Here is a 25,390-nt window from a genome sequence, read left to right as displayed (position 1 = left end):
GTGACAGGTTGGGGTTGTACTGCCCGTGTCCCGTCCGGCAGGTGAAGCCGTGGGCATCCGAGAGCGGGACAAGAAATTCGGGCCCACGGACTCCGGGGCAGACTGACTGACCTGCCGGCCCCCTAGGTGACGGCACGACGGGGGCGGTGCCCAGGACCGCGCCCCGCCCCTCGCAAGCCAGCGCCCAGAGCCCGCGGCCCGTGCCCGTTTCCAGTATGGCCGCCTGCCGTGCTTGACCCGTGGCCTCTCCGCTTCGACTCTCCGTAGGCGATGCCGAGGCCGAGGCCGTGACTGACACTCTTGCTCACACGCACCCACGGACCCAGACCCACGCCCGGAGCCCGAGCCCTGGGCCCGGAACTGCCCTCGCCCCCGGCGCCGCGGCCAGAGCCCGGACCACGGCTCCCGCGCCGCCCCTGCCGCCGCCTCGCCGAGAAGGGCCGCGCCGGAGCTCGAGCGCGGCGGCCCCCGGCCGGCAGGGATGGGGAAGCGGGCTGGAGGAGGAGCAGCAGGAGCCGCCGCCGCCTCCACGTCCGCAGGGGCCGGTGTGGAGCCCGCGGCCAGCCGCGGCGGGAGCCCGAGGAGCGCGGCCGCGGGCCTACTGGGAGCGCTGCACCTGGTGATGACCCTCGTAGTGGCCGCGGCGCGGGCCGAGAAAGAAGGTGGGTGTCAGCCGGCCGGCATCTCCCAGGCCCGGCCCCGCGGCTGTCAGCGCGCCCTCGCGGAGGCGGCCGCGGGGCTGCGATCGGGGAGGAAGGGGTGCGGCTCGGGGCTCGGAGAGCGGCCGAGCGCGCAGCTCCGTCCGGCGCGAAGTTGCTCGGTCGAGTCCCGTCCCGAGCCAGGAACTTGCAGTTCGGATGCCAACTCGCGGCGTTTGCTGCACGGAGTTGCTCTTGTTCTCCGTGATTCCTTCCCCTTGTCTTTCCTCTTGACTCCTGTCAGTGCCATTTCAAAACTTCCTGAGTTCTCATATCTTCTTGCCACTTGGCCCACTGTGTAGGAGGGGCATATTTTTAGACTTGATTGCTGTTAATAGTCACATTTTAGGACCCTCCCCCACCCTTTGGTTGTGATTTTAATAACGGCGGGCACACAGAAAATGTCGTAGTGAAAATAGCAAGACTGGTGGAAAGGTTCAAAACATAGCTTACCGAAATTTCACTTTGAATTAGTTCAGACATTTCTTGGAGAGGAATCTTGTTTCTTCATCTCCCCTCTCCTTTATCCCTTTGCCGTATTGATTGTTTAACCACCAATTCGGTGTATATAACACAATTCTGTTTAGTTCTCTAGTAAGTCTGTTTACATTTTTAAGATTGAGTGTCATCTTTAATGTGGAAGAGTTTAAAAACGAATACCGTTTCTAGTTTGCAAAACTTTATCTGTAATTAGGTTAAGGGCTGATCCCTATTTTTAAAAAGCTCGTTAGTATCGAATGACTGTAGAACTGGTAGTTCTACAGGGTTAAAAATTATTTTGTAACCTAGAGGACCAAATCTGTAGTTGTGTTGGCACTACTTGGTTTTGAGCCTAGGGGAAATGAGTGGTCACAGACCTTTCACAAAGAAATCACTAAAAGTGAGTGATTTTTAAAAAGCTTAGCAAAACTTGTTAGTTTAGCTTCCACTTCCCACTGTACTGCTACGACAAGAAAATAATGTCTTGCCACAGTAACTTTCGGGTTGGTGTTCTGCTTTATGACTGTCACTTGTTACTTATGTTGAAGGCAGTAGCCAAATGCAAACCAAATTAATGTTAAAGTACAAATGTGTTTCTCTCTACTGTTATTTATTTTTGTTCAAAACATTACATTCTCTCATTTAACTCTGTAAGCAACCTTAGTTTGGGTTAATGTTGGTGGAAATTATTCAGAGTATTGCCATCCATTGAAAGAATTAATTGACAGAGGCAAGATTATTTCCAGAATAAAATATTGCTGCTTTAGGAGTAGTCAGGCCTGTTATTGTCATAGTTCATTGATTGGTTACAGATCTGCAGTTAGATTATTGTTACTGTTGTTCCTCTCTGGTGTGCAGTATGGTCTGGCATGTAGTTGGTGTCCAATAAAGCTAAAACAGTACAATAACTTAATGGGCATGTCTCCTTTTGTTTCAGATAGTCCTTGGCAGGTATTGTGTCCTTGCTTTTTATGTTCTTTTGCTTACTTTGTACAGTGCCACGCACACAGTAGGGATTTAACATTTGTTTGAGTGAATGACTATCTTCATGGGCCATTAGCACAGGGAAATAAAATAATGATTGAATCTCGTAAAACATTAAGGTTATATTATCCTTCTGCTGCTTTTTCCTCCCACAGCCATATATATGCTAATTTCCTGTGTATAGTTAACAAATCCCTTGTTTGTGAAATATCAGCCTAAATTATATTTGTTAATTTCCTATTTGTTTAGTTTATAAGTTTTAGTGAACGTCTCTAATACCGATAAGTCTAAGGCTCAGATGAGGAGAATTTCTTGCCACTGTGTGAAGTCTGAAAAGATGTGGCTGACTAGTGGTCCTGGCAGAATCAAACACCTTTTGTGGTGTTTGGAGATGTGGTGTCTTTAAGAACGGTTTCAGTGTACAGACAAGCTAGTCAAGATATTGACGATAATTATACTGATTTAGAACATAAGCCTCTACCCATCATATATGAAATCTGGTTCTAATCAAATCTTCTGTGGAGGTTGCTCCAAAAATGGCCTATGCTTTGAGCCTTCTTGCTGATCAAACTATAGTATTGTTTTTGTTCGAGTTCAGTAGAAGAAATGAGATAGATTTTTACATGATTGTGATACCATGAGTTTGGCACCTGATGGGTCGCAAATAACAGCATTTGCCCTAAAAACGTGCTGTTTAGTTTTTTCAGGAAGCCTGGGCAGATTTGTGAAGGTAGTTGAGTTCAGTTTGTCAATTTATACCTTGAGGAATTTTTGTGTTTTAGTAGTATAAACTAGTATTTCAAAGTTAAGATTTTCCTGCAATATTAATGATGGTTCTTTGGGTATTTTGTATTTTATATATTTTCCCTCAGTTGCAGCAGAATTTCACTAGAAAATCTTCACAACAGAATAAAACTCATTGTCTCTTGAAGAAAAACAGCAGAAATAGCTAAGTGCATTATCTAGTGCAGTTTTTTATGTTTGGACTAGATGTTAATTTCCTTAAGTCAGAAGTGTGAGCCTATTCCTTGTCTTAACATCCTGAGTGTTTTAACATTCCTGTATCTTAACATCAAATTTTACTGATCAGTGGGAGTGTATAATTACTTCAGAGAAAAGGGACCTTTAAGAATGCTTTGGCTGTGCTCTGCAGTTTGTAAGGCTTTTGAAAGACTTGGGAGAGGAGGAAGTTACTATGATTACTACAGAGAACTCACTTATTCTGGGTTGGTGTCAAAATATTCTTTGAAGTGAAGATCTAGATGTTGAGAATAGTGGAAATTGATCTTTATAGTGAAAATATGTGTATGTGTGTTAAACATACAATTCTTAGTAGTATTTTGATTTTTTAAAATGATTTCTATTGATTTGAGAAGGAAATTGGAACAGAGGGAGAGGGGCAAGCAGACTCCATGCTGAGCACTAAGCTCAGTGCAGGACTCAATTACATGACCCTCAGTGGAAACCAAGGGTCGAATGCCTAACCAACTGAGCTACCCAGGCGCCCCAGTAGTATTTTGATTTATTAATCTGCCCATTGTAGCCAGCAAAGAAGAGCTTTTTAAAAATGCATCTTATATCAGGTAATAAAGTTTCACTGTCAAATGGGTTTTTGGAAGGCATGGTTATCTTTTATTATAAATAAAAAGCTGCATTTTATGTATCTAGTAGATATAAACTTGGACAGATTTTCAGGAATATGGTTGTTTGAGTCTGTGATAAATTTCAGTGTCACATGTATTCATTGTCTATTAATGGCAAGGCAAAGTTTGATAATCTTTATTAGGACTTTTTTTTTTTTTAACGATTTTATTTATTTGTCAGAGAGAGAGCTACCACAAGCAAGGGGAGTGGCAGGGAGAGGGAGAAGCAGGCTCTGCACTGAGCAGGGAGCCCAACGTGGGACTCTATCCCAAGACCCTGGGATCATGACCTGAGTTAAAGGCAGATGCTTAACCAGTTGAGCTACCCAGATGTCCCAAGGACCTTTAAATTTTTTTGCTGGATGTATTAGTTTTGTGTAGAAATTTTTGTTTTTAAGTTTGTATTTGTGACAGACACAGGAGGAGGGTCCAAAAGTATTTTATCTATAAAACATATGAACAAAATACTTAGTAATAAAGGTCAGAAGAGATGAAGATGTGATTAGGGAATTTGTCTTAGGATGGTAGAATTGATTAGGAGTGGTATTTTTTTCTAATCAAATTATTACTTTTTAATGTAAAAATATTTTTAGAACTGTTTTTCTTAAGAGTGAGTTGTTCTGATCTTTTGTATGGTGGTAGAATGGCTATTCTTTAAAGCCCAGTGAGTAGAATATTACTTTGTTAACAGTGCTTCCCTAATGAACTTTTTGTTGGCTTACTTTTACTAAAAGCTGTTTGCTACTGCCAGAAGCTGTGGAATCCTGTAGTTGGAAAAAATGTATCCTCTCTTTCTCTTGTTAATGACTATTTTCCTTCTCTTTATAATCCTTTCAGTGGGTCCTCATAGACACTTGCCAAGAAGATCAGCTTTGAGAGTAGATGTAAAATCATCTAATTTGTTATCATCCGGAGTAGTAATAAGCCAGACTACTCATGGGGGAAAATGAAATCATTGCTGAGTCTTTGATATTTTAGAATCTCTTTTTCATCTGCATGTGGCTTGAGCTTTCTGACCAGCCTTGGCAGATGGAGAGGCCATTTTTCTATGGCTGAATTTTTCCTATCTGTTTTAAGCAGCATCAGACACTGTTGATAGCTGCTTCTTGGAACTTTTCCCCGTTCATTTCCAGGACTTTGTAGTTCTTGGTTATCATTCTGCCTTAGTCCTCGGTCAACTGCTCTCCCGTCGCCTACGGGATGTCTTCCCTCACACGTGTGTCCAGCCACCAGCATGCACTGCACATGTCCAGGGCAGAATAATCACACCATCTCTGGTTCCCAGTTTTACTAATGCTGTGATTGTTCTTTCTGCCACATTGGTCTTGTTTTTGACCCTTAGCAAGTGATGTCAATGTCCGTTCCCCTTCTTAGTCAGCTCTCCCACGACCTACAGCCAGAGGCATTGTGGTGGGCTCTCACCTCTGGACTTTCTCCATTTTTGTTCACATTGGCTTTGTTATTCATTCTGAACATTTAGCAAGTTAAATTATTTTATGGGTGACATTTCTTCACCCAGACCAGAATTTTTGAACCTCTGTCAACTGCTATGTATGTACATAACAGGCATTCGGTTTTAAATGAAGGTTTACCTGAAATGACCTTATCTTTCCCCTTTTACCTGCGACTGGGCTGAGAGTCAAGAGTACAGGTGAAACTTGGACCTTGGTCGCTGGTGTCATTAGGAATTCTGCTTAATTGGACATAGGGTGACACTACTTTTTTCTTCCCTGCATGTTGTTTTTCCTTATAACTGAGCAATATACACTTAAGTAAATCACACATTTGTAACTTTTGGATTTTAAGGTTTCAGATTCTTATATACCCCAATCTATAAAACAGGCACAGAGAAATTAAGTAGTATTCTCGAAGGTAACAGAGTTCGTAGGTAGTTGAGCCAGGTTTCCATCCAAAGCTGTCTGTTCCTAGAACCAAATATATAATCCTGGATGAGTACTTAAGGTAGGAGATTCTGATGTATACCAGTTGGATAAAGAACAGAACTGCCAGTTCCTGCAGAGGCAATGTATTCAGTATTCCAGTGAAGTGTACTTTTTTTTTTAATAACAACTTTAGACATCTGTGTCATCCATATTGTTAACCATTAAAATGATTACAAGGCCATTCTGGATCATGTACATTAAAAAAAAAAGATTTTATTTATTTGACAGAGGGAGACACAGCGATAGAGGAAACACAAGCAGGGGTGGGGGGGAGGTGGTGGGAGAGGGAGAAGGGCGTTCCCGCTGAGCAGGGAGCCTGGTGTGGGGGCTTGATCCCAGGACCCTGGGATCATGACCTGAGCCAAAGGCAGATAGATGCTTAATGACTGAGCCACCCAGGCACCCCAGTCATGTACATTTGTAAAAGGAAACCCAGTGGATAATCTTGGGAACAGATACTTGGTAGTGAAAGCTACTGATTCTGTTCTCAGTGATTTAAGTACCTGATATATTCTTAGGTCAAGATTAAGACTAAATTTTGTGAATAATCCTTAGTTCTAGATTGGTATGATAGGTTAATCTAGACATGTGGGATAGTCTCAGAAATTAGCCCTGATTAAAAGGAACTAGAATTAATCCAAAGGTTGGAAGTGGCATTGGCTTTTGACAATGGGGAAATCTCTGAGACTTCTGTTAGAGGTCCAGGAGCTCCCAAAGATGTTCATTTCTAGTGCTTTGTTCATTCTTATGAAGGCATTTTTGGGTTACGTGGTTTCATTTATAGTACTAAATCAATTTTCTTTCATTCCTGTGAGATTGCCTTAGAAAGATTTTTAGAAAGCCATAACTCTTAGTGTGATTCATTTTGTTACATTTAACACTTAGAACAAAGGTCTGAAAAATGCCTAAGGTCTAAGAAGATCCTTGACATGTCTGTCACAATCAAGTGTCAAACCTGCTTTGTTTCTATTTAATTTTAAGAAAACACATAACATAAAATTTACCATCTTAACCATCTTAAGAATACAGTTCAGTAGTATTAAGTATACTCACTTTGTGGAATAGATCTCCAGGACTATCTATCCATATCCACTGAACAGTAGCTCCCCATCCCTCTCCCCTGCTCCTGCCCCATCATTCTACTTTGTTTTGATGAACTTGGCTATTTTAGATACCTCATGTAAGTGGTATCATGCAGATACCAAGAGTGAATACCTTTTTGTGACTGGCTTATTTCACTTAGCATAATGTCCTGAAGGTTCATCATATTGTAGCATGTGACAGGATTTCTTTCCTTTTTGAGGCTCAATAATATTCTCCTATACTTATAGACCATTTTTTTCCATTTCATTTATCCATTTACCTGTCAATGGACGTTTGGATTGCTTTTGCTGCTTGAAAGCTTTTGTCAATAATTCTGCTGTGGACATGGGTGTGCCTTTGAATCCTGCTCATAATTCTTTTGGGATATATACCACAAGTGGGATCACTGGGTCATATGGTAGTTCTGTTTTTAATTATTTAAACAACTGCCATACTGTTTTCCATAGTAGCTGCACCAGCAGTTCACAAAGGTTCAGTTTCTCCACATTCTCACCAACACTTATTTTTATTAGTTTATAGTGGCTATCCTAATGAATATTAGGATATGTCTCATTCTGGTTTTAATTTGCATTTTTGTAAGTGACATTGAACATCTTTTTATAGGCTTTTTGGCCATTTATCTCTCTTCCTCTCTTTTTTTTTTTTTTTTGAGAAGTATCTACTCAAGTCCTTTGACCACCTTTAAATTGGGTTATTTCTGTTGTTGGAGGAGTTCTTTATATATACTGGTTATTAATTCTTCATCAGACAGATGATTTGCAAATGTTTTCCCTCAAACCATGGGTTGGTTTCAATTTTACTCTTTTGATTGTAACCTTTGATACATAGAAGTTTTTAAGTCTGATGTTCCATTTGTCTACTTTTGCTTTTGCTGCCTGTACTTTTAATGTCCTACTGAGGAAACATTGACAAGTCCAATGTCATGAAGCTTTTCCCATTTTCTCTAGGAATTTTAGTTTTTAGATCTTTCTATTCTTTAGTCTGTTTACAGTTCATTTTTGTATAAGATGTATGATGAGTGTCCACATTCATTCTTTTGCATGTGAATACCCTGTTTCCCCACCACCATTCGTTGAAGAGATGTCCTTTCTCCAGTGAGTGGTCTTGGAAACCTTGCATGATGGTCATGTGACTATATATGAGAATTTATTTCTGGGATCTGTTCAATTCGTCTATTGCTTTCTTTCTTTCTTTTTTTTAATTTGTCAGAGATCATAAGTAGGCAGAGAGAGGGGGAAGCAGCCTCCCTGCTGAGCAGAGAGCCTGATGCGGGGCTCCATCCCAGGACCCGGGGACCATGACCTGAGATGAAGGCAAAGGCTGCCAGTCTATTTGTTTCTTTATGCAGTTACCACACTTTCCATTACTGTAGCTTTGTTACATGTTTCAAAATCAAGGAATGTAAGTCCTCAGAGTTTGTTTTGGCTGTTTTGGGTCCCTTGAAATCCCATATGGATTTTAGGATGGCTTTTTCTGTTTATGCAAAAAAATGCTCTTGTTCTGATAGGGATTGCATGGAATCTTGAAATTGCTTTGGATAGTTTGGATATCTAAATAGTATTAAGTCTTCTAGTTTCTGAACATGGGGTGTCTTTCCATTTATTTGTGTTGTCTGTAATTTCTTTCAGCAGCGTTTTGTAGTTTTCGATGTGTACAAGCCTTCCTCCTCTTGGTTATTATATTTATTCTTAGATATTTTATTTTTATGTTACTATAAATCAAACCTGCATTTTTGAACAAATTATTTCAATTATTGTGTGACTTCATGTTGTGAACTTGTAGTGTTTGAGAAAAGAAACATGCTCTGTATTTGAAACAAAAAATTCTACATGCTTAAAGTATTTCCTTAGATTGCTTACCTATACATCGAAATGTATTTTAAGTCATCCTAAGTTCTAAGAAATTTGTGACTATTTTCTAAATCAGTTACGATTGCAAAATGTTATGACAGTCTAACTTTGGTTCTTAGCTAATTATTTTTATATAGTTACAGTATTACATTTGGATCAAAACATGTAATAGTGAAAAACTGTTGCAGCAGTCAAGTTTGAGAAATAGGCTAAGACAACCCTACTGCTACAAATTAATTAGCAGTTAGTATCCAGGGTATGGCAAGGGCCCTACCTGGATTTTCTTTTTTTGAGAATGGTTAAATTGGAAGCAGAAGATTTTCTAAGGAATTATTTATAGTAGAAAGGTGCTGTCTAGATCTTAAGCTTATCTCAAAGCTCTTTGTAATTAAACTTTGTCATTCCAGAAGTTTTTTAGTAGAGCAGTGCATAAGAGAGGGCAGTGTGTTGGGGGTGCCTGGATGGCTCAGTGGGTTAGACCTCTGCCTTCAGCTCAGGTCATGATCTCAGGGTCCTGGGATCAAGGCCCGAATTGGGCTCTCTGCTCAGTAGGGAGCCTGCTTCCCCCTCTTTTTCTCTGCCTGTCTCTCTGCCTCCTTGTGATCTCTCTCTCTCTCTCTGTCTGTCAAATTAAAAAAAAAAAAAAAAAGGAGAGGGCAGTGGAACACTTTAACACTTTTCAGACTGGAACACTTTTAAAAATGCTTGGTGAATTGGTGACTTCATCTGAAGTATTGCTTCTTGATTTGCAAATAGGAAATGAAGTAGTAGATAGGACTACCACAAGTCAGTTTCTCTTTTCAGATCTTTCACATGTAGGGATGTAGGGGAGTTATTTCATATTTAAAGGTTTACCTCATGGTACTGGGGGCTTCTCTTGGGTTCTGTCTGGATGTGAAAAAAGGTTACTTGAGACTTATGTTGAAGAGAAGAAGATGTAAGAAGTTAGATTGAATTTTAATAGGATCTTAGAAATTCTTGTAAATAGAAAATTTCTGAATATTGTCAATTCCTTCCCAACTGCATTTGGGTTTATTTGTGCTCATATAGGAGCGTGATCTTTTGGAGGTTAAGGACTGGGTCATGTTCTTCCTGGACCAAGAATTTTAAGTGTTTCAACAAATTCAGTCCTGTCTTGGTCAGAGAAGTAGTGAACCATAACCGATTAAAGATGAACCTGATTGAAGAAGAAGAGGTATTTCTGAAATGCTAGTATTTATACAAATTTGATTTTTCACCATTTGGGGAATATATTATGTTTGCAGTCATTGCCTATAACTGGTAATGCCTGTAATTACTTAATGATGATGGCTAATGTTTATCAAGTATTTTCACTGTGTTAATTGCTTTGCATACCTTATCTCATTTAATCCTCATATTAGCCCTGTGTGGGGTGCTAGTCCTTCTTTTTTAACTCTTCACATCTTTTCTTGGTTACAATTCCTCTGTGGTTGTCAGTACTCTTGGCAGGTGCTTGCTTGTGATAGTATAATACATGATTTTAATCTCCAATAAAATTAGACAGTATAATATATAGTAAGTCTTCCTAGGCATACAGTTTGGAGGTCAGTTTGAAAAAGTTTTTTTCACTTCCACAAAAAATTCATGTTCATTGTAAAAATGAAACAAGTTATAAAATATGGATGAGTAAATGGAGAACAGTTTCTGTCTATCAAGTATAAGGAACCAGGGCACCTGGGTGGCTCCATTGGTTGTGTCCAACTCTTGATTTTGGCAGGTGTAAGAAGTACCTCAAGTCCAGAGAGGAGAGGTCAAGAGCTCTAGCTGGTATTCTGAGATTCACAGAACCTCAGGAAATTCTGAGTGATCCTAGGTAGTATTCTGCATATGGACCTCTGTCAAAATGTGTGTCAGTGAGGAAAGAATTCTGGGAACCACCATTCTGTGTATGGCAATGAGTTAGAGAACATATCAGAAGTGCTTTGTGAGTGACCTAAGTCAGTGAGAGAATTCACAGCCTTGCCTAGGACTCTTAAGAGGTAATAGTTGGGAAATGGAAATAGTGACTCACAGTGTGGCTCTGGGCTCTGGTCATCTTCTGCTTTCTGGCTGTATGACTTTGGTAAATATGATTTACCACTTTGTGTCTTAGTTTCATTACCCATAGAGTAAGGATGCTAAGAGCATCTTTCTCCTTGAGTTGTTACAAGGATTTACAGAGGTGGTGGGTGAAAAGCTCTTAGCACAGTGTCTGACACATTAAAAAAATTACTGGGAATACTATTATACATTTGCTAGCTGTTTGTAGTTCTTTTTTATTTTTTTAAGATTTTTAAATTTTATTTTATTTGACAGACAGATCACAAGTAGGCAGAGGCAGGCAGAGAGAGAGGAGGAAGCAGGCTCCCCGCTGAGCAGGGAGCCCAATTTGGGGCTCAATCCCAGGACCCTGGGATCATGACCTGAGCCGAAGGCAGAGGCTTAACCCACGGAGCCACCCAGACAACGCCCTACTGTTTATATTTCTTTTGTATTGTTTGATCCTGTCTTTTGTCAATTTTTCCATTGGGGTTTGGATTTTTCTTTATTGACTTAAATGAACAGTTACGGATTTCATTTTTCCCATATTTTCATTTGCATTTAAATTTTTTACATTTCAATTTTCTTTTTATTATCAGTTTTAAAATTTATTGGCCAAATCTGTCACTCTTTTCTTTATGGTTTCTGCCTTTGTTGTTATGTGTAAAAAGCCCTATGCATAAAACATATTCAGTATTTTTTCTCTATAATTCCTTTTTTTTTTTTTAAGGTTTTATTTATTTATTTGTCAGATAGAGTGAGCACAGGCAGACATAGTGGCAGGCAGAGGCAGAGGGAGAAGCAGGTTCCCCGCTGAGCAAGGAGCCCGATGTAGGACTCCATCCCAGGACTCCAGGACCATGACCTGAGCTGAAGGCAGCGGTCTAACTGACTGAGCCACCCAGGCGTCCCTGATTCTATTTTTAAATGAAAATCTCTAATTCATCAGTCTGTTGATATCAGGTAGGGAATCTGTTTTTCTCAAATGGTTAGTTGCCTTAATATCAGTTATTGAGTTAAACACAGTATATCCTTTTGCAAAGTCTGTCACATACTTGGATGAATGACTTGATCTTCTGTTTTTTTTCCTAACTGATGTGTATTTTTGTTTTAAATTTATATTAAGTATTACATCTTTGTCTTACTTTATTCATTTGTCCATTTTATTAGGTGGCTTGGCAGGTCATTCTCTCCCCCTAAATTGCTGTTCTTTGAAAAACACTATCTGTCTTGTCTTTATTCTCTACAAACCCTAAAATCATTTTGAAGAAAATGTAAAATTTCTATTTGCTTTTTATAAAGCAAATAAAAAAAGATTTTATTTATTTATTTGACAGAGAGCACAAGCAGGGGGAGCGGCAGAGGGAGATGGAGAAGCAGGCTCCCTGATGCCAGGCTTGATCCCAGGACCCTGGGATCATGACCTGAGCCAAAGGCAGTCACTTAACTGACTGTGCCACTCAGGTGCCCCTTTGTTTGCTTTTTGATTAGGATTGCATTTAAATATTAGACAAATTTGGAACTTGTGGACATCTTTTTAAATATCATCTATTTTCCTTTCACACACACAAACACACACATTAAGTTGAACCATTTGAAATTGCCATTTTTCTAGGCTCCAAATGATTGAATAACAGCTTATTAAATAATACTAATATGTACATTTACATTAATTTTTACATTGGCCAGAGTGTTCGAACACTTAAATAAAAATAGTGAAAAAGCAGGCCTTATCTTTTTCATCTTTATAGGGGAATACCTTCAGTGTCTCTTGTGAAGTATGATGGTGGCAGTTGGTTGAAATTGGATGTTTTTGATAATAGAAGATTTCTTACATTTTAAAGAGTTTTAGTCTTAAGAATTAATAGGGGGTAGATGTTAATGCTGTATCAGGTGAACTTTTCTTAAGGTTTTTACTCTAAGCTATTGGTTTTGGCTATTTGCATCACAGCAGCAATTATCTTAACTCCCTCCCACTGAACTGGCACGGTGAATTAAACCATATCTCTGTTCCCTTTAGAAAGTCTGTCCATGATGCCAATTGAACTTGGGCTGTTAACTGCTAACAGGCCACTCTCACACATATTCACACATTTGTTCCCTCTAGCTGATGTGTACATTTTTATTTATGGTTTTTTTTTTCTCTTTCTTTGTTTCTCCCTCTTTACCAAACTCTTTTAAAAGCTTTTGAAATATTTCAGATACTGCCAAAAAGTTATCAAAAGTAATAGCAGCAATAAATAGTAGTTTTAAGAATAACAAAAAATGTGCAGAATCTGAGGAAAACTTTAAAACATTTCTGAAGCCAGAGAAGTAGATTTGAATAGTGGAGAGACATTTCTTGTGCTTGGATAGGAGAACTCAACATCATAAAGATGTCTGCTCTCCCCAAGTTAACATTAATTTGGCACAGATGCAATTAAAAAAATACCAACACAACTTTTTATAGAGTTAGGAAAGTTGATGTTAAAGTTCATATGGAAAAATAAACATGTAGGAATGCTGGGAAACCCTGAAAAAGAGAAGTTATGAGGTGTGACTAGCACAAGCAGTTATTAAAACATACTGTAAAGCAATTATATACTTGCAAAATGTAAGGTATTGGTGTATGTATATAGACCAATAAGTGGAATAGAATAGAAATTCTGTAAACAGATCTTAAGTCTGTGTGGTTTATGCTACATACCTGCTTTCATTTGGGGAGTCTGGGATGTACGAGTAAGGGAGTGCCTATATGGCTGCCCCCCAATTAAAACCTTGTACCCTGTATTAATGTCCTATTGATGCTGTAGCAGATTACCACAGTTTTTAGTGTCCTAAAATAATGCAAATTTATTGCTTTATAGTTCTGAGGGGCAGAATTATAAAATCAGGATGTCGACAGGTGTGTGTTCCTTGCAGGTGTTTAAGTGGAGGATATTAACCCTCTCCTTTGTGAGCTTCTAGAGGCTGCCTGCATTTCTTGGCTCGTGGCCCTTTCCTCTTATTACTCCACTGTCTTGCTTAATTCATTCCAGCTTCTTTCATTGGCACATTGCCTTCTGATCCTCTAATCTGCCTCCCTCTTGTAAAGACCAATATAATTACATTGGACTCCTGTAGATAATCCAGGATGATCCCCCTGTCTCAAATCCTTAACTTAATCACATCCACAAAATGCCTTTTGCCATAGAAAGTAACATTCCTAGATTCTGGGGATTGGGATGTGGACATCTTGAGGAGCCATCATTTAGCCTGTCACAGCATTGATTGTGTGCTTGAGTTTCCCTGGTAGATAAGACACCAAAAGCACAAACAGTGAAAGGAAAAATAGGTAAATCGGACATCATCAAAATGAAAAAGTTTTGAGTTTCAAAGGGCAATGTCAAAAAAGTGAATAGGCAAAAATTTTTGTAAATTACATACCTGATGTGGAATATGTATCTAGAAAATGTAAAGAACTCTTACAACTCAGTAGAAAAAAGACAACCCAATTAAAAATGGGTGAAGGATCTAAATAGGCATTTCCCCAAACAATAAGCACATAAAAGATGGTCAGTGTCATTAGCCATCAGAGAAATACAAACCAAAACGAAGATGAAGTACAGCTTCACACCCACCAAGACACTTAAAATAAAAGTGACAGATAATAACAAGTATTGGTGAAGATGTGAAGAAATTAAAATGTCATACGTTGCTGCTGAGGATATAAAATGGTGCAGTTTTTTTTTTAAAACAGGCTGGCAGCTCTTCAAAATGCTAAGTATAGAGTTACTGTATGTTCCAGCAGTTGTCTTGGGTATATTCCCAAAAGAAATGAAAACATATGTGCACACAAAAACTCATATAGGAATGTTCTTAGAAGTATTTTTCACAAAAGCCCAAAAGTAGAAATAACTCAAACGTCCCATCAACTCATGAATGAATAATAAAATAGAATATTATTCAGCCTCGGGTCATGATCCCAGGGTGCTGGGATCGAGTCCCGCATCGGGCTCTCTGCTCAGCAGGGAGCCTGCTTCCTCCTCTCTCTCTGCCTGCCTCTCTGCCTACTTGTGATCTCTGTCTGTCAAATAAATAAATAAAAATCTTAAAAAAAAAAAGAATATTATTCAGCCATAAAAGAAAGTATGGATGTGGGCTGTAATTACAAATGAACCTTCAAAATGTGCTTAGTGAGTGAAGGCAGTCACAAAGACCATGTATGATCACAAAAAAATGTCCAAAATAGACAGATCCTTAGAGCCAGAAAGTAGATCAGTAGAGACAGAAAGCTTAGGACTGGGCGAGGAAGGAATGGGGAGTGGCTGCTAAAGGATTTGGGTTTTCTTTACTGGGGTGATGAAAATGTCCTGGAATTAGTGGTGATGATTGAACATCTCTGTGAATATACTAAAAACTGCACATTGTGTGTATTTTAAATGAGAAATTCCATAGTATGTGAATTATATCTCAATAAAGTTATTATTTAAAAAGTTTAAAAATTGACAAATGTCCTTTTTGTCTAAGGAAAAACAAACAAACAAACAACAAATATGCTACCACTTCTCACCTACCTGACTGGCAAAAGTTTAAAAGCTTGATAACACCTCGGTGAGCCTGTGGAAAAGCACAACCTTGATGGTGGGAACACAAAATGGTATGGCCTTAATGGAATGAAATTCAGAACATTATCTGACACAACTACATACATGTTTAGTTTTTTAACCCAGCAATCCCAATCCTAGAAACTGACCCTGAAAGTACACATCTGACGTACAAATACATATGCACAAGGTTATTCATAATGTGATTGTTTGTAATTGAAAAATACTGAAAAACTGCCTAAATGTCCATCTGTTGTTGAATAAATTATATTACATCCCGTAATGGATTCTTATTATATACTTATAAAACAGAATGCACATCTCTGGAGTCTGTTATTCATGATTACCTGATACACTGCAGAATGAAAGCAGAAGAAAAAGCCAAAGAGAAAGGAAGGGAGGGAGAGAAAGAGAGAGAGATGAAATGAATATGTCTATGTTGTGTGCAGAGTATGCTACCTTTAACAAATTTGGTGTTTTTTTTTTTTTTTAAGATTTTATTTATTTATTTGACAGACAGAGATCACAAGTAGGCAGAGAGGCAGGCAGAGAGAGAGAGAGGAGGAGGAAGCAGGCTCTCTGCTCTGCAGAGCCCCGATGCGGGACTCGATCCCAGGACCCTGAGATCATGACCTGAGCCGCAGGCAGAGGCTTTAACCCACTGAGCCACCCAGGCGCCCAACAAATTTGGTTTTTATGTTTTGTTTGTATGTGTGATGTGTAGTTTTATAAATATATGTATAGATTTGTGTAACTACCGCCACAATCAGGATACAGAACAGTTGCATTACTCTCTTGTCTCTCTTAGTCCCCTAAACTCTCTTGTGCTTTGCCATTATAGTCACACACTCTGTCCACACTTCTAAACCCTGGCAAATGATGTGTTTTCCATCACTGTAGTTTTCTCTTTTTGAGAATGTCATGTAAATGAAATCCTATGGTATATATAGTTTTGAGACTATGATGTTGGGGTTTGTTTCCTTTATTTACCATAATGCTTTGAAATTCGTGCAGCTTCTTATGTGTATCAGCAGTTTATTCCTTTTAATTGCTGAGTAGCATTCCAGTGAGTGACAATTAAAGCTTCTGTGAACATTTATGGACAAGTCTTTGTATGCACGTATGGTTTTTTTTTTCTCTTTCATAAATACCTACCAGTGGAAAGTCTGTATGATTCAGTGGGTGTATGTTTAACTTAGACTGCTAATTTGTTTTCCAAAATAGTTGTTCCACAGTGAAAAATGATAATGAGCATCTTTTCATGTGCTTATTTGACATCCATATATCTTTTTTTGGTAAAGTGGCTCTTTTTTGCCCATGTCTATATTGCATTATTTGTTTTGTAATCGAGACTTGAGAATTAGAGAATTCCTTATATAGTCTGGCTCTGAGTCCTCTGGAGATACAAGTTTTCAGAGATTTCCTCCAGTCTGTGTCTTGTATTTTCATTCTCTTAACAGATGTCTTTTGAAGAGAAGTTTTTAATTAAGTTCCAGTTTTTCAAGTTGTTCTTTAATAGATCATTTTCTTGGTATTGCAACTAAATCTTTGCCTCACTCACGGTATCAAATATTTTCTCCTAGGTTCTCTTCTAAAAGTTTTGTAGTTTTAGGTCTTCCTTTAGATCTAAGCTCCGATTTTGAGTTATTTTTGCATATAAAACAAAGTAAGAATCCAAGTTCTTTGTTGTTGTTGTTGTTGCATATGCTTATCCAGTTCTAGTCCCATTTCTTTGAAAAGGCTGTCCTTTTCCTACTGTATTGTCAGTGCACTTACTGAAAGTCAGTTGCCTATGCATAGGTTTATATCCGGTTTCTTGTTCCAATAATCTGTTTGTCTATCTGGATGCCAGAACCACTGTCTTGACTACGGTAGCTTTGCAATAATTACTGAAGCAGTATTAGTGCTCCAGCTTTGTTCTTATTTAAAGTTGTCTTGCCTGTTCTATGTCCTTCACATTTCCTTAAGAATTTGAGAGTCCTGTTTATCAATTTCTGTAACAAAGACTGCTGGGATATTAATTGGGATTGTATTAAATGTATAGAGGGGAGAATGGACATGTTAATAGTCTTCTGAAGAGGGACATTTTCTCTATTTAGGTCAACTTTAAGTTCTCTTAGTAGTATTTTGTAGTTTTCACTGTAAAAATCTTTTATATCTTTCATCGGATTTATCTCCAGTATTTCACTTTGTTTTTTGTTTTTTTTTTTTTTTTTTTGAGAGAGAGAGTGTGTGAGTGAGAGCACAAGCAAGGGGAGCAGCAGAGGGAGAGGGAGGAAGCAGACTCCCCAGTGAGCAGGGAGCCAGATATGGGGTTCCATCTCAGGATGCTGAGATCATGACCTGAGCCAAAGGCAGATGCGTAACCTACTGAGCCACCCAGGTGCCCCCGTATTTCATATTTTTGACACTGTTCTAAATGGTATTTTAAAAGTTCAGTTGTTACTGTTCATTGCTAATATATAGAAATGAATTGATATTTGTATATTGATCTTGTATTCTGTAGTCTTCCTAAACTGATTTATTAGTTCTAATAGCTTTTCTGTAAATTCCATTGTATTTTCTGTATAGATAATTATGTTTGCAAATAAAGCCAGTTTTACTTGCCCTTTTCCAGTCTGGATACATTTTATTTTTGTTGTCTGATTGTACTGGCTAGAACCTCTCAGACAGTGTTTTACAGAAGTAATTAAGAGTGAACATTCCTGTCTTGTTCATAATCTTAGGGGGGAAGCAGTGAGTCTTTCACCATTAAGTGTGATTTTAGCTCTGCATTTTTCATAGATAGTCTTCCTCGGGTTGAGGAAGTTCTCTTTTACATCTGGTTTGTTGAGGGTCTTAAACAAATAGATGTTGAATTTATCAAATGGCTTTTCTGTGTCTATTGAGGGTTTTTACATTGTTGTTTTTGTTTTTGTTTTTAGGTCAATATGGTGAGTTACCAACTTGAGTTTCTTACCTGATCATGATGTATTTTTCTTGTAGCATATTCTTGGATTTTTTATTTTTGCTAAAATTTTGTTTAGAATTTTTATGTCTGTGGTCATGAGGTCATGATAGTGTTAAGTCTTCATGTAATGTATTTGCTTTTGGTATTAGGGTAATAATGGCCTCATAGAATTAGTTGAGAGGTATTTCTTCCTTTTTAATTTTTTGGAAGCGTCCAAATAGAATTGAAATTATTTTCCTTGTAATGTGTGATAAGAATTAAAGCCATCTGGGCCTTGAATTTCTTTGTGGGGAGATTTTTAACTATAATGTCAGTTTTTATAGTAAAAGGCTATTCAAGTTATCTCTTTCTGAGTGAGCTTTAGTAATTAAAGTCTTTCGGAGAATTTGTTCATTTCATTTAAGTTGTCAGATTTATTGACAAGTTTGTTCATAATGTTCTAGTATCTTTTGAATATAGTAGAGTGTGTAGAGGTGACACCTCTCTCATTCCTTATGTAATTTGTGTCTTCTCTGTCTTTTTTTTTTTTTTTTGATCAATCTGTTCAGAGGTTTATTAGTTTTAATAATCTGTTCAAAAACAGCTTTTGGTGGTATTTTTCTTCCTCTCTGGTCCCTCTTTATATTGATTTCCACTAAGATTTTTATTAGTTCCTTTCTTCTGCTTACTTGGAGCTTAATTTGCTTCTCATTTTCTAATTTCTTAAGGTGGGAACTGAGATCTTTGATTTTGAGGCCCTTGGGGATTTACCAAGGATTTGTTTATTACTGAGTTATAATTTAATGCCATTTGTCAGAGAGTTTACTTTGTATGATTTGAATCCTTTTGAATTTAAGATTCGTTTTATGGCCTAGATGGGCTTATCTTGTTAAGTGTTCTGTGTGCATTTGAGCAGAATGTGGATTCTACTGTTGTTGGAGTGTTCTACAAATATCAGTCAGATCAGATTGATCATTGTTGTTCAAGTTTACCGTTTCCTTGCTGACTTTCTGATTACTTGTAGCAAGTATCGAGAGAGGAGTAGTAATATCTCTGACCATAATTGTGTATTTATCTATTTTTTCCTTATGATTTAATCAGTTTTTGTTTCATGTATTTTGAGACTCTGTTATTAGGTGTATAATGTTTAGAATTGTTCTGTTCTCTTGATGAACTAACCACTTTATCAATGTAAAATGACCTTCTTTATGCCTGGTAATATTCCTTGCTCTGAAATCTACTTTGATGTTAATGCCACTCCAGCATTCTTTGGAGTAGTGTTAGTATAGTGTACATTTTTTCATCTGCTTGATTTTAACCTAGTTGTGTCTTTTGTGTTTTTCTACTTAAAATGTGATGCTTATAGAGTTGTCTGGCTTTTACCCAATATGATAACCTCTGCTTTTTAGTTGCCATAACACTGGTTGCACTTAATGTGACTATTGATATGATTAGGGTTGAGTCTGTCATCTTGCTCTGTTACCATTTGTCCATCTCTTTGTTCCCTTTTCCATTTTTTCCTGCCGGATTTTGTATTAATTATTTAATGATTTATTGTCTTTTCTCTCATTTTGACTTACTAGCTATAACTAAAAAATTACATTAAAGGTTGCTTTAAGATTTATAGTATAGGTGTTTATCACAATCAAGCTTAAGTGATATTATGCCACTTATAATAGTTTACCTACATTTTTCTCTTTGCTCCTTTATGCTGCTATTATGTTTTTTATTTTACATGTTTTATGCCCCACAATACATCATTATGGTCTTTGTTTAAATAATATGTATTTGCATTTAATTTGTATAGTTAATATTTAGTTACCGTTTCCAGTGAGTTTCATTCTTTTATATGCCCATAATTCTGTTTAAAGGATTTCCTTAAACATTTCTTGTAGTGTGTATGAATTGTTTCAGCTTTTATGTCTGAAAATGTATTTATTTTGTCTTTGCTTTTAAAAGATATTTTTTGCTGGGTATAGAATTATAGATTGACAAGCTTTTATTTATTTTAGTACTTTAAAAATGTCATTTCCACTGTCTTCTCCCTTGCATTGTTTCCCATAAGAAATTAGATGTCATCTTTATCTTTGTTTCTCTCTGTGTAACATATCTTTTATCCCTTGATGTTTTTAAGATATCCCTTTGCCCCTTGTTTTGAGCAGTTTGATATCTCCTGGTATAGTTTTCTCATGTTTATTGTGATTAAGGTTTACCAAGTATCTTGGATCTTTGTATCTATAGCTTTCATTTGGTCTGCAAAATTTTCAGGTATTATTTCTTTAAATATTTCCTGTCATTCCCAACCTCAGTTTTAAGGACTGTAGTTAATCAATGTATTAGGTAGTTTGAAGTTGACTCCACAACTCAGTATACTATTCAGTTTCTGCAATTTTTTTTGTGTTTATGTATTTCATTTTGGATAGGTTCTGTTGTTGTGCTTTTGAGTTCATTAATCTTTTCTTTTGCAGTATTTAATCTGTCATTAATCCCATCCATTGTATTTTTCATCTCACACATTGTGGTTTTCATCTCTAGAAGTGTAAGTTCAGTATTGTTTATATCTTTTATTTCTCTACTTTTAGAACATATGGAACACACAAAACCTTTTTTATTGTTAGCTGGTTCTAACTTTTGTGCCAGTTCCAGGTTAGTTCTCACTGATTATTCTTCTCCTATTGGTTCATGTTTTCTTACCTCATTGCTCAGTTGTCTGTAATTGAATGCCAGATGTTGTGAATTCTACTTTTTGGGTGAATTTGTTGAAATATTCTTGAGCTTTGTTCTAAGGTACAACTAAGTTTCTTGAAAGTTTGATCTTTTTTGGAATATTGTTTTTAAGATTTGTTAGGATCTGGAGCAGTGCTCAGTCTAGGACCAATTTTTATCCACAGCTAAGGCAAGACCTGAGTCAGTGTCATCTCCCGCATGTCAGCATTTTCTGTACTCCTTGACAACTGTCAGTGTTGCAGACCCATGATTTTCTCCCTGACCTTTACCCAAAGTTCTATGGGAAGGGTTATGTGTACTTAATATTGACAGAGTAATTTATGCACAGCCACTCTGTGATTAAGTTTCACTTTTCCTTCCATAGCTGCCTCTGTGTTGTGGCTCCCATATTCCTCATATGTCTAAATAATTATCAATGAAATTCTAAAGTAGTTGTTGAATACAATATTTCTTTATAGTATTTGAGCTAGAAGTCAAGGCTCAAAACAAATAATAGTGCAGAACGGTGAAGCAGATTTTTTTTAATTTTTTTTTTTTAAAGATTTTATTTATTTGTTAGAGAGAGAGAGAGATACAGAGCGCAAGCACAGGCAGGCTAGAGGCAGAGGGAGAAGCAGGCTCCCTGGCGAGCAAGGAGCCCGATGTGGGACTCGATCCCAGAATGCTGGGATCATGACCTGAGCCGAAGGCAGCCGCTTAACCAACTGAGCCACCCAGGCGTCCCGGTGAAGCAGATTTTAATCATTATTTATTACCCCCCCATCTAAAAATGAACTAAGCTTTTGTATGGCCGAGCACAGTTGAGGGTCAGTAGGGCCAGTGTTTAGACCACGTAGTAAAGTCAGTGACATTTGTTTATGAGGCCTTCTGCTGCTTCTTTCTTCTGTTTTGCTTTGCTGCCACTGGCATGCCCCTCGGTGGAAGTGAGTTAGATGTACTGGGCATGGCAGATGAATAAGAAGTTGGCCAAGAAATCAGCACTTTGTCCTTGCTGCGGGAAAAGACTCAGGGTTGTCATCCTCCTCTGGCCACAGTTCTGGGGCCTGGACCCAGATTGGCCGAGCACCACTTCTTCCATTTGGCTGGTTTCTGACTGGGGTCTGGTGCCTGGTAAGTAGACAAGGTCAAGGTTTGGCAAATGGCTGACTTTTCTTCACGTATTGGTTTATCATTTTCTAGCTGTATGTGTCCATGGGACAAATTATTTAATTGTTGACTTTTCTCAGCTATGTAGTGGGGTATACACATGCTTAATAGAGTTGTTAGGCACTTAACATAGGTACTCAAATCTTAGTTCTTGGTATCTTTAGCGAATACTTCTACCTTAAAAAAAAAAAAAAAGGGTTTTCCTGTGCTGTTTGTTTTGGCCTGCTGCTCTGTTTATATCTTCCTGCTCCTTTCACCTAGGGGAAGAAACTGTGCCTAGAGCTTTTTCCTCTTGCATCAGTCCTTAACACTCTCATGCTCCCTACTAAGGTGTTCCTTGGGGGGCATAGTAAGTATAAGGACAAACCTCAAAGAGATAGCCATTTTTTTTAACGTTGTTAGGTTTTATTTTAATCATATAGGCATATTTTGCATTCCATTCCATGCTGATTTCAATAGAAAAACAATTTTTCCTAAGCGGGTACTCCTGAAAGATGTTTCATGTTTCCTACTTCTAGTTCATAGCAGCACGCTCCTGGAAACAGTTCTTTACTTGCTACAGCAGCACTCTTAAAGCAATTCTCAGTCAACAATCAGAATGGAATGGAATGTTCTAGAGTCTTAGTCTTCAGAGGTAGACTGCTAACCTGGGGGTCCCTGCACCACAGCATCAGACAAGTTGTTGTGAAAGGCCCTGGGAAAATGTAGAGAAGTAGACAATTTTGTATTAGTTGCAGTAACCAGGTTATCCAGCGTTGTTTTGAGGTGAAAGCCCATTGTGGATTCCAGCTACTTGTGGCAGAAGGTGTTTGACTTTGGCTTTTAGCTTAGTGGTTCTGTTCCTCTAGATTCTTAGTGCATCAGTTTTTTGTTTTTTTAAACTGGAGCAGGTTATATACAGCGATATATGGATAATCTTCACCAGATGGGTGTGTAGATAGGTTTCTGAATCACTGCGGAATGAGTGCTCCAAGACCTTGGGGGTAACAACCTATTTGGAGGAGCTTCAGCACAGAAAGATGCTTTTGAAGGTAACAGAGCAGGCCTATGAGTGTCATTAACTAGATTCTGAAAAGGAAAAGTTTTCAAAACACAAAGTAGGCATTGGGTTGCAGACACAAGGGAGGAAAGCAATAATGCAAGGAGAAAGAAGTTTGGAAGGAGGTATTGCGGCTAGGCTGAAAGACCTAAGCAAGGGGGCTTGGCCTGGGGCCTGGAAGAAATTGGTGATAAAACAGTGGTCTAAGCCTCTACCCCCCACCTACCGCCAGGATATCTTTAGGAGGCCTAAGATCTGTACCACATTCAGAGTGATTTGTCTTCAGACAGTTGAAAATAAAAGTCTTACACATGCTTGGTAATTATTACCTATCAACAAATTGTTCTTTAGTGAGTTAAATCAGCTGTTGAGCATAGCTTATCATATCCTTCTTGTTTTGATGGGAAGGCTGTGTCTTCGAAAACTGCCTTGGCTAGTGATTTGGAGAAGGGGTCCCCGTTATGTTGGCAGCTGAGAAGCTTGCTATGGTCTGGTCTCTGTTTACCACAGCTGTTGGAAGTCACTCTTGCTTTGTGTAGTCTTCCCTGCAGGCATATGCCAACATGGCTTGGCATACCTTGGGAAGATTTATGTTTTTATCTGATTATCTTCTTCCTGAGGGTGGAATTGGTTCTTAGAGGACTCATTATAGAGAGATAGGAGCCTACTGTTACCTGCATTGTGCATGGTACACAGCAGGTGTTCAGAAAATCTTGACTCAGTTGAAAGTCTTGTGTTGAATTATATATACTTTGTGGGCTAGTTCCTAACCATCCCTGTGTTTACCTCGGAACTTAATGCTGGTTTCTCAAAATGTTAATACTTAAAACATCAAAACACAGCATTGTATTTTTTGTTTGTTTTGTTTTGTTTTGTTTTTAAATACAGACCCTCTGAGCCCTTACCTTGTAGTCACACCCCAGTTCTTACTTGGTCACCAGACTAGTGACCAATAATTGAATACTGGCCAATTAATTCATTATTTGAATGAATTATATATAATAATTATATAATTATTATACTTGGTCACCAGACTAGTGACCAATAATTGAATACTGGCCAATTAATTCATTACTTCTTATTTAGTGGGTGCTGTATCCTAGCCTATGTCTAAAAGATAAAGACACAGTTCTGGCCCTAAAAAAGCCTCCAGCACAGTGGGCTGAGCAGGCCTGCAGACAGACACTTGAGTTACAGGTTCCAAGTGGTTGCCCAAGATAGGTCAATTGCTATGGAAAGGAATAAGTAGACTAGGGTTGCTGCGGGAGGCAGAAGACCTTACTTGGGAACAATCAGAAAAGACATTTCAGTGTGATCCAATTTACATGTTTCTTATCAGGACCATTTTTCCCTTATAAGCGGAAGATTTGTCTTTGAATAAAGCTTTTGAGGACCATAAATAAGCAAACACACTGTGAATTGACCTTACTTAGAACGGGTAACCCATTTTTGGATCTTAGGCTTGACACTAGCTTTGTCATAATGTGTCTATGTCTCAAAGAAGGAGTTTGGGGGTTCCCTTTACCTCTTCCTTTCCCACCTTAAAAAAATAAATTCTTTAAGACTTCTCAACACGTTGTTTTATGTGGGAAGACATCATGGTTTGATGAAAAACACCGAGGTTTTAGTACTTACTAACTCTTTGACCTTGGACAAGTTACTTATGCTGAGAGTCCTTTTTTTCTTAGGTTACATTTTATTTTATTTTTTATTTTTTTTTTTAAAGATTTTATTTATTTATTTGAGAGAGAGACAGGGAGAGAGAGCATGAGTGAGGAGAAGGGCAGAGAGAGAAGCAGACTCCCCATGGAGCTGGGAGCCCGATGCGGGACTCGATCCCGGGACTCCGAGATCATGACCTGAGCCGAAGGCAGTTGTCCAACCAACTGAGCCACCCAGGCGTCCCTTAGGTTACATTTTAAAAATTTTTATGGAGTGTTGAGGAGTTGAACTTTTGGTTTGAGAATGCTTAATGAATCTACCATCACAGTTTCTTCTTCCGTATCAACCCTCTTAAAAAATTCCCCATTGTAAGCTTTAGATTTTTAAGTATGTAATTCTTAAATCATAATTTGTTAATTATTAAAATTCCTTATTTCCATGTGATCTTCATATTTTGATTTTTAACTCCTTTCTGCCAGTTGGTCTATACCCAGGGAATTTAAATAAATGGAGCCCGCTCAAGCCTTCCATTCTGTAGTCAGAGGTGAATAAGTTTACATACCTGGTACTAAGCTACACT

The 25,390-nt window shown here is 38.2% G+C and overlaps 1 protein-coding gene across 1 annotated transcript in view; it reads left to right on the top strand.

The window, feature by feature from the left end:
* Positions 1-372: 372 nt before the first annotated feature.
* TMEM131 (transmembrane protein 131) overlaps positions 373-25,390 on the top strand; it is a 212,579-nt gene continuing 187,561 nt past the window's right edge. The window contains exon 1 of the mRNA XM_032351980.1: positions 373-662. Within this exon, the coding sequence (XP_032207871.1) occupies positions 482-662 (181 nt within the window). The 5' untranslated portion in view covers positions 373-481. The remainder of the gene's footprint in view (positions 663-25,390) is intronic.

This window comes from Mustela erminea, chromosome 7 (genome assembly GCF_009829155.1).
Source record: "Mustela erminea isolate mMusErm1 chromosome 7, mMusErm1.Pri, whole genome shotgun sequence".
NCBI lineage: Eukaryota > Metazoa > Chordata > Mammalia > Carnivora > Mustelidae > Mustela > Mustela erminea.
Note: the sequence above shows the minus strand (reverse complement) of the source record. Positions and strands in the feature narration are given on the sequence as shown.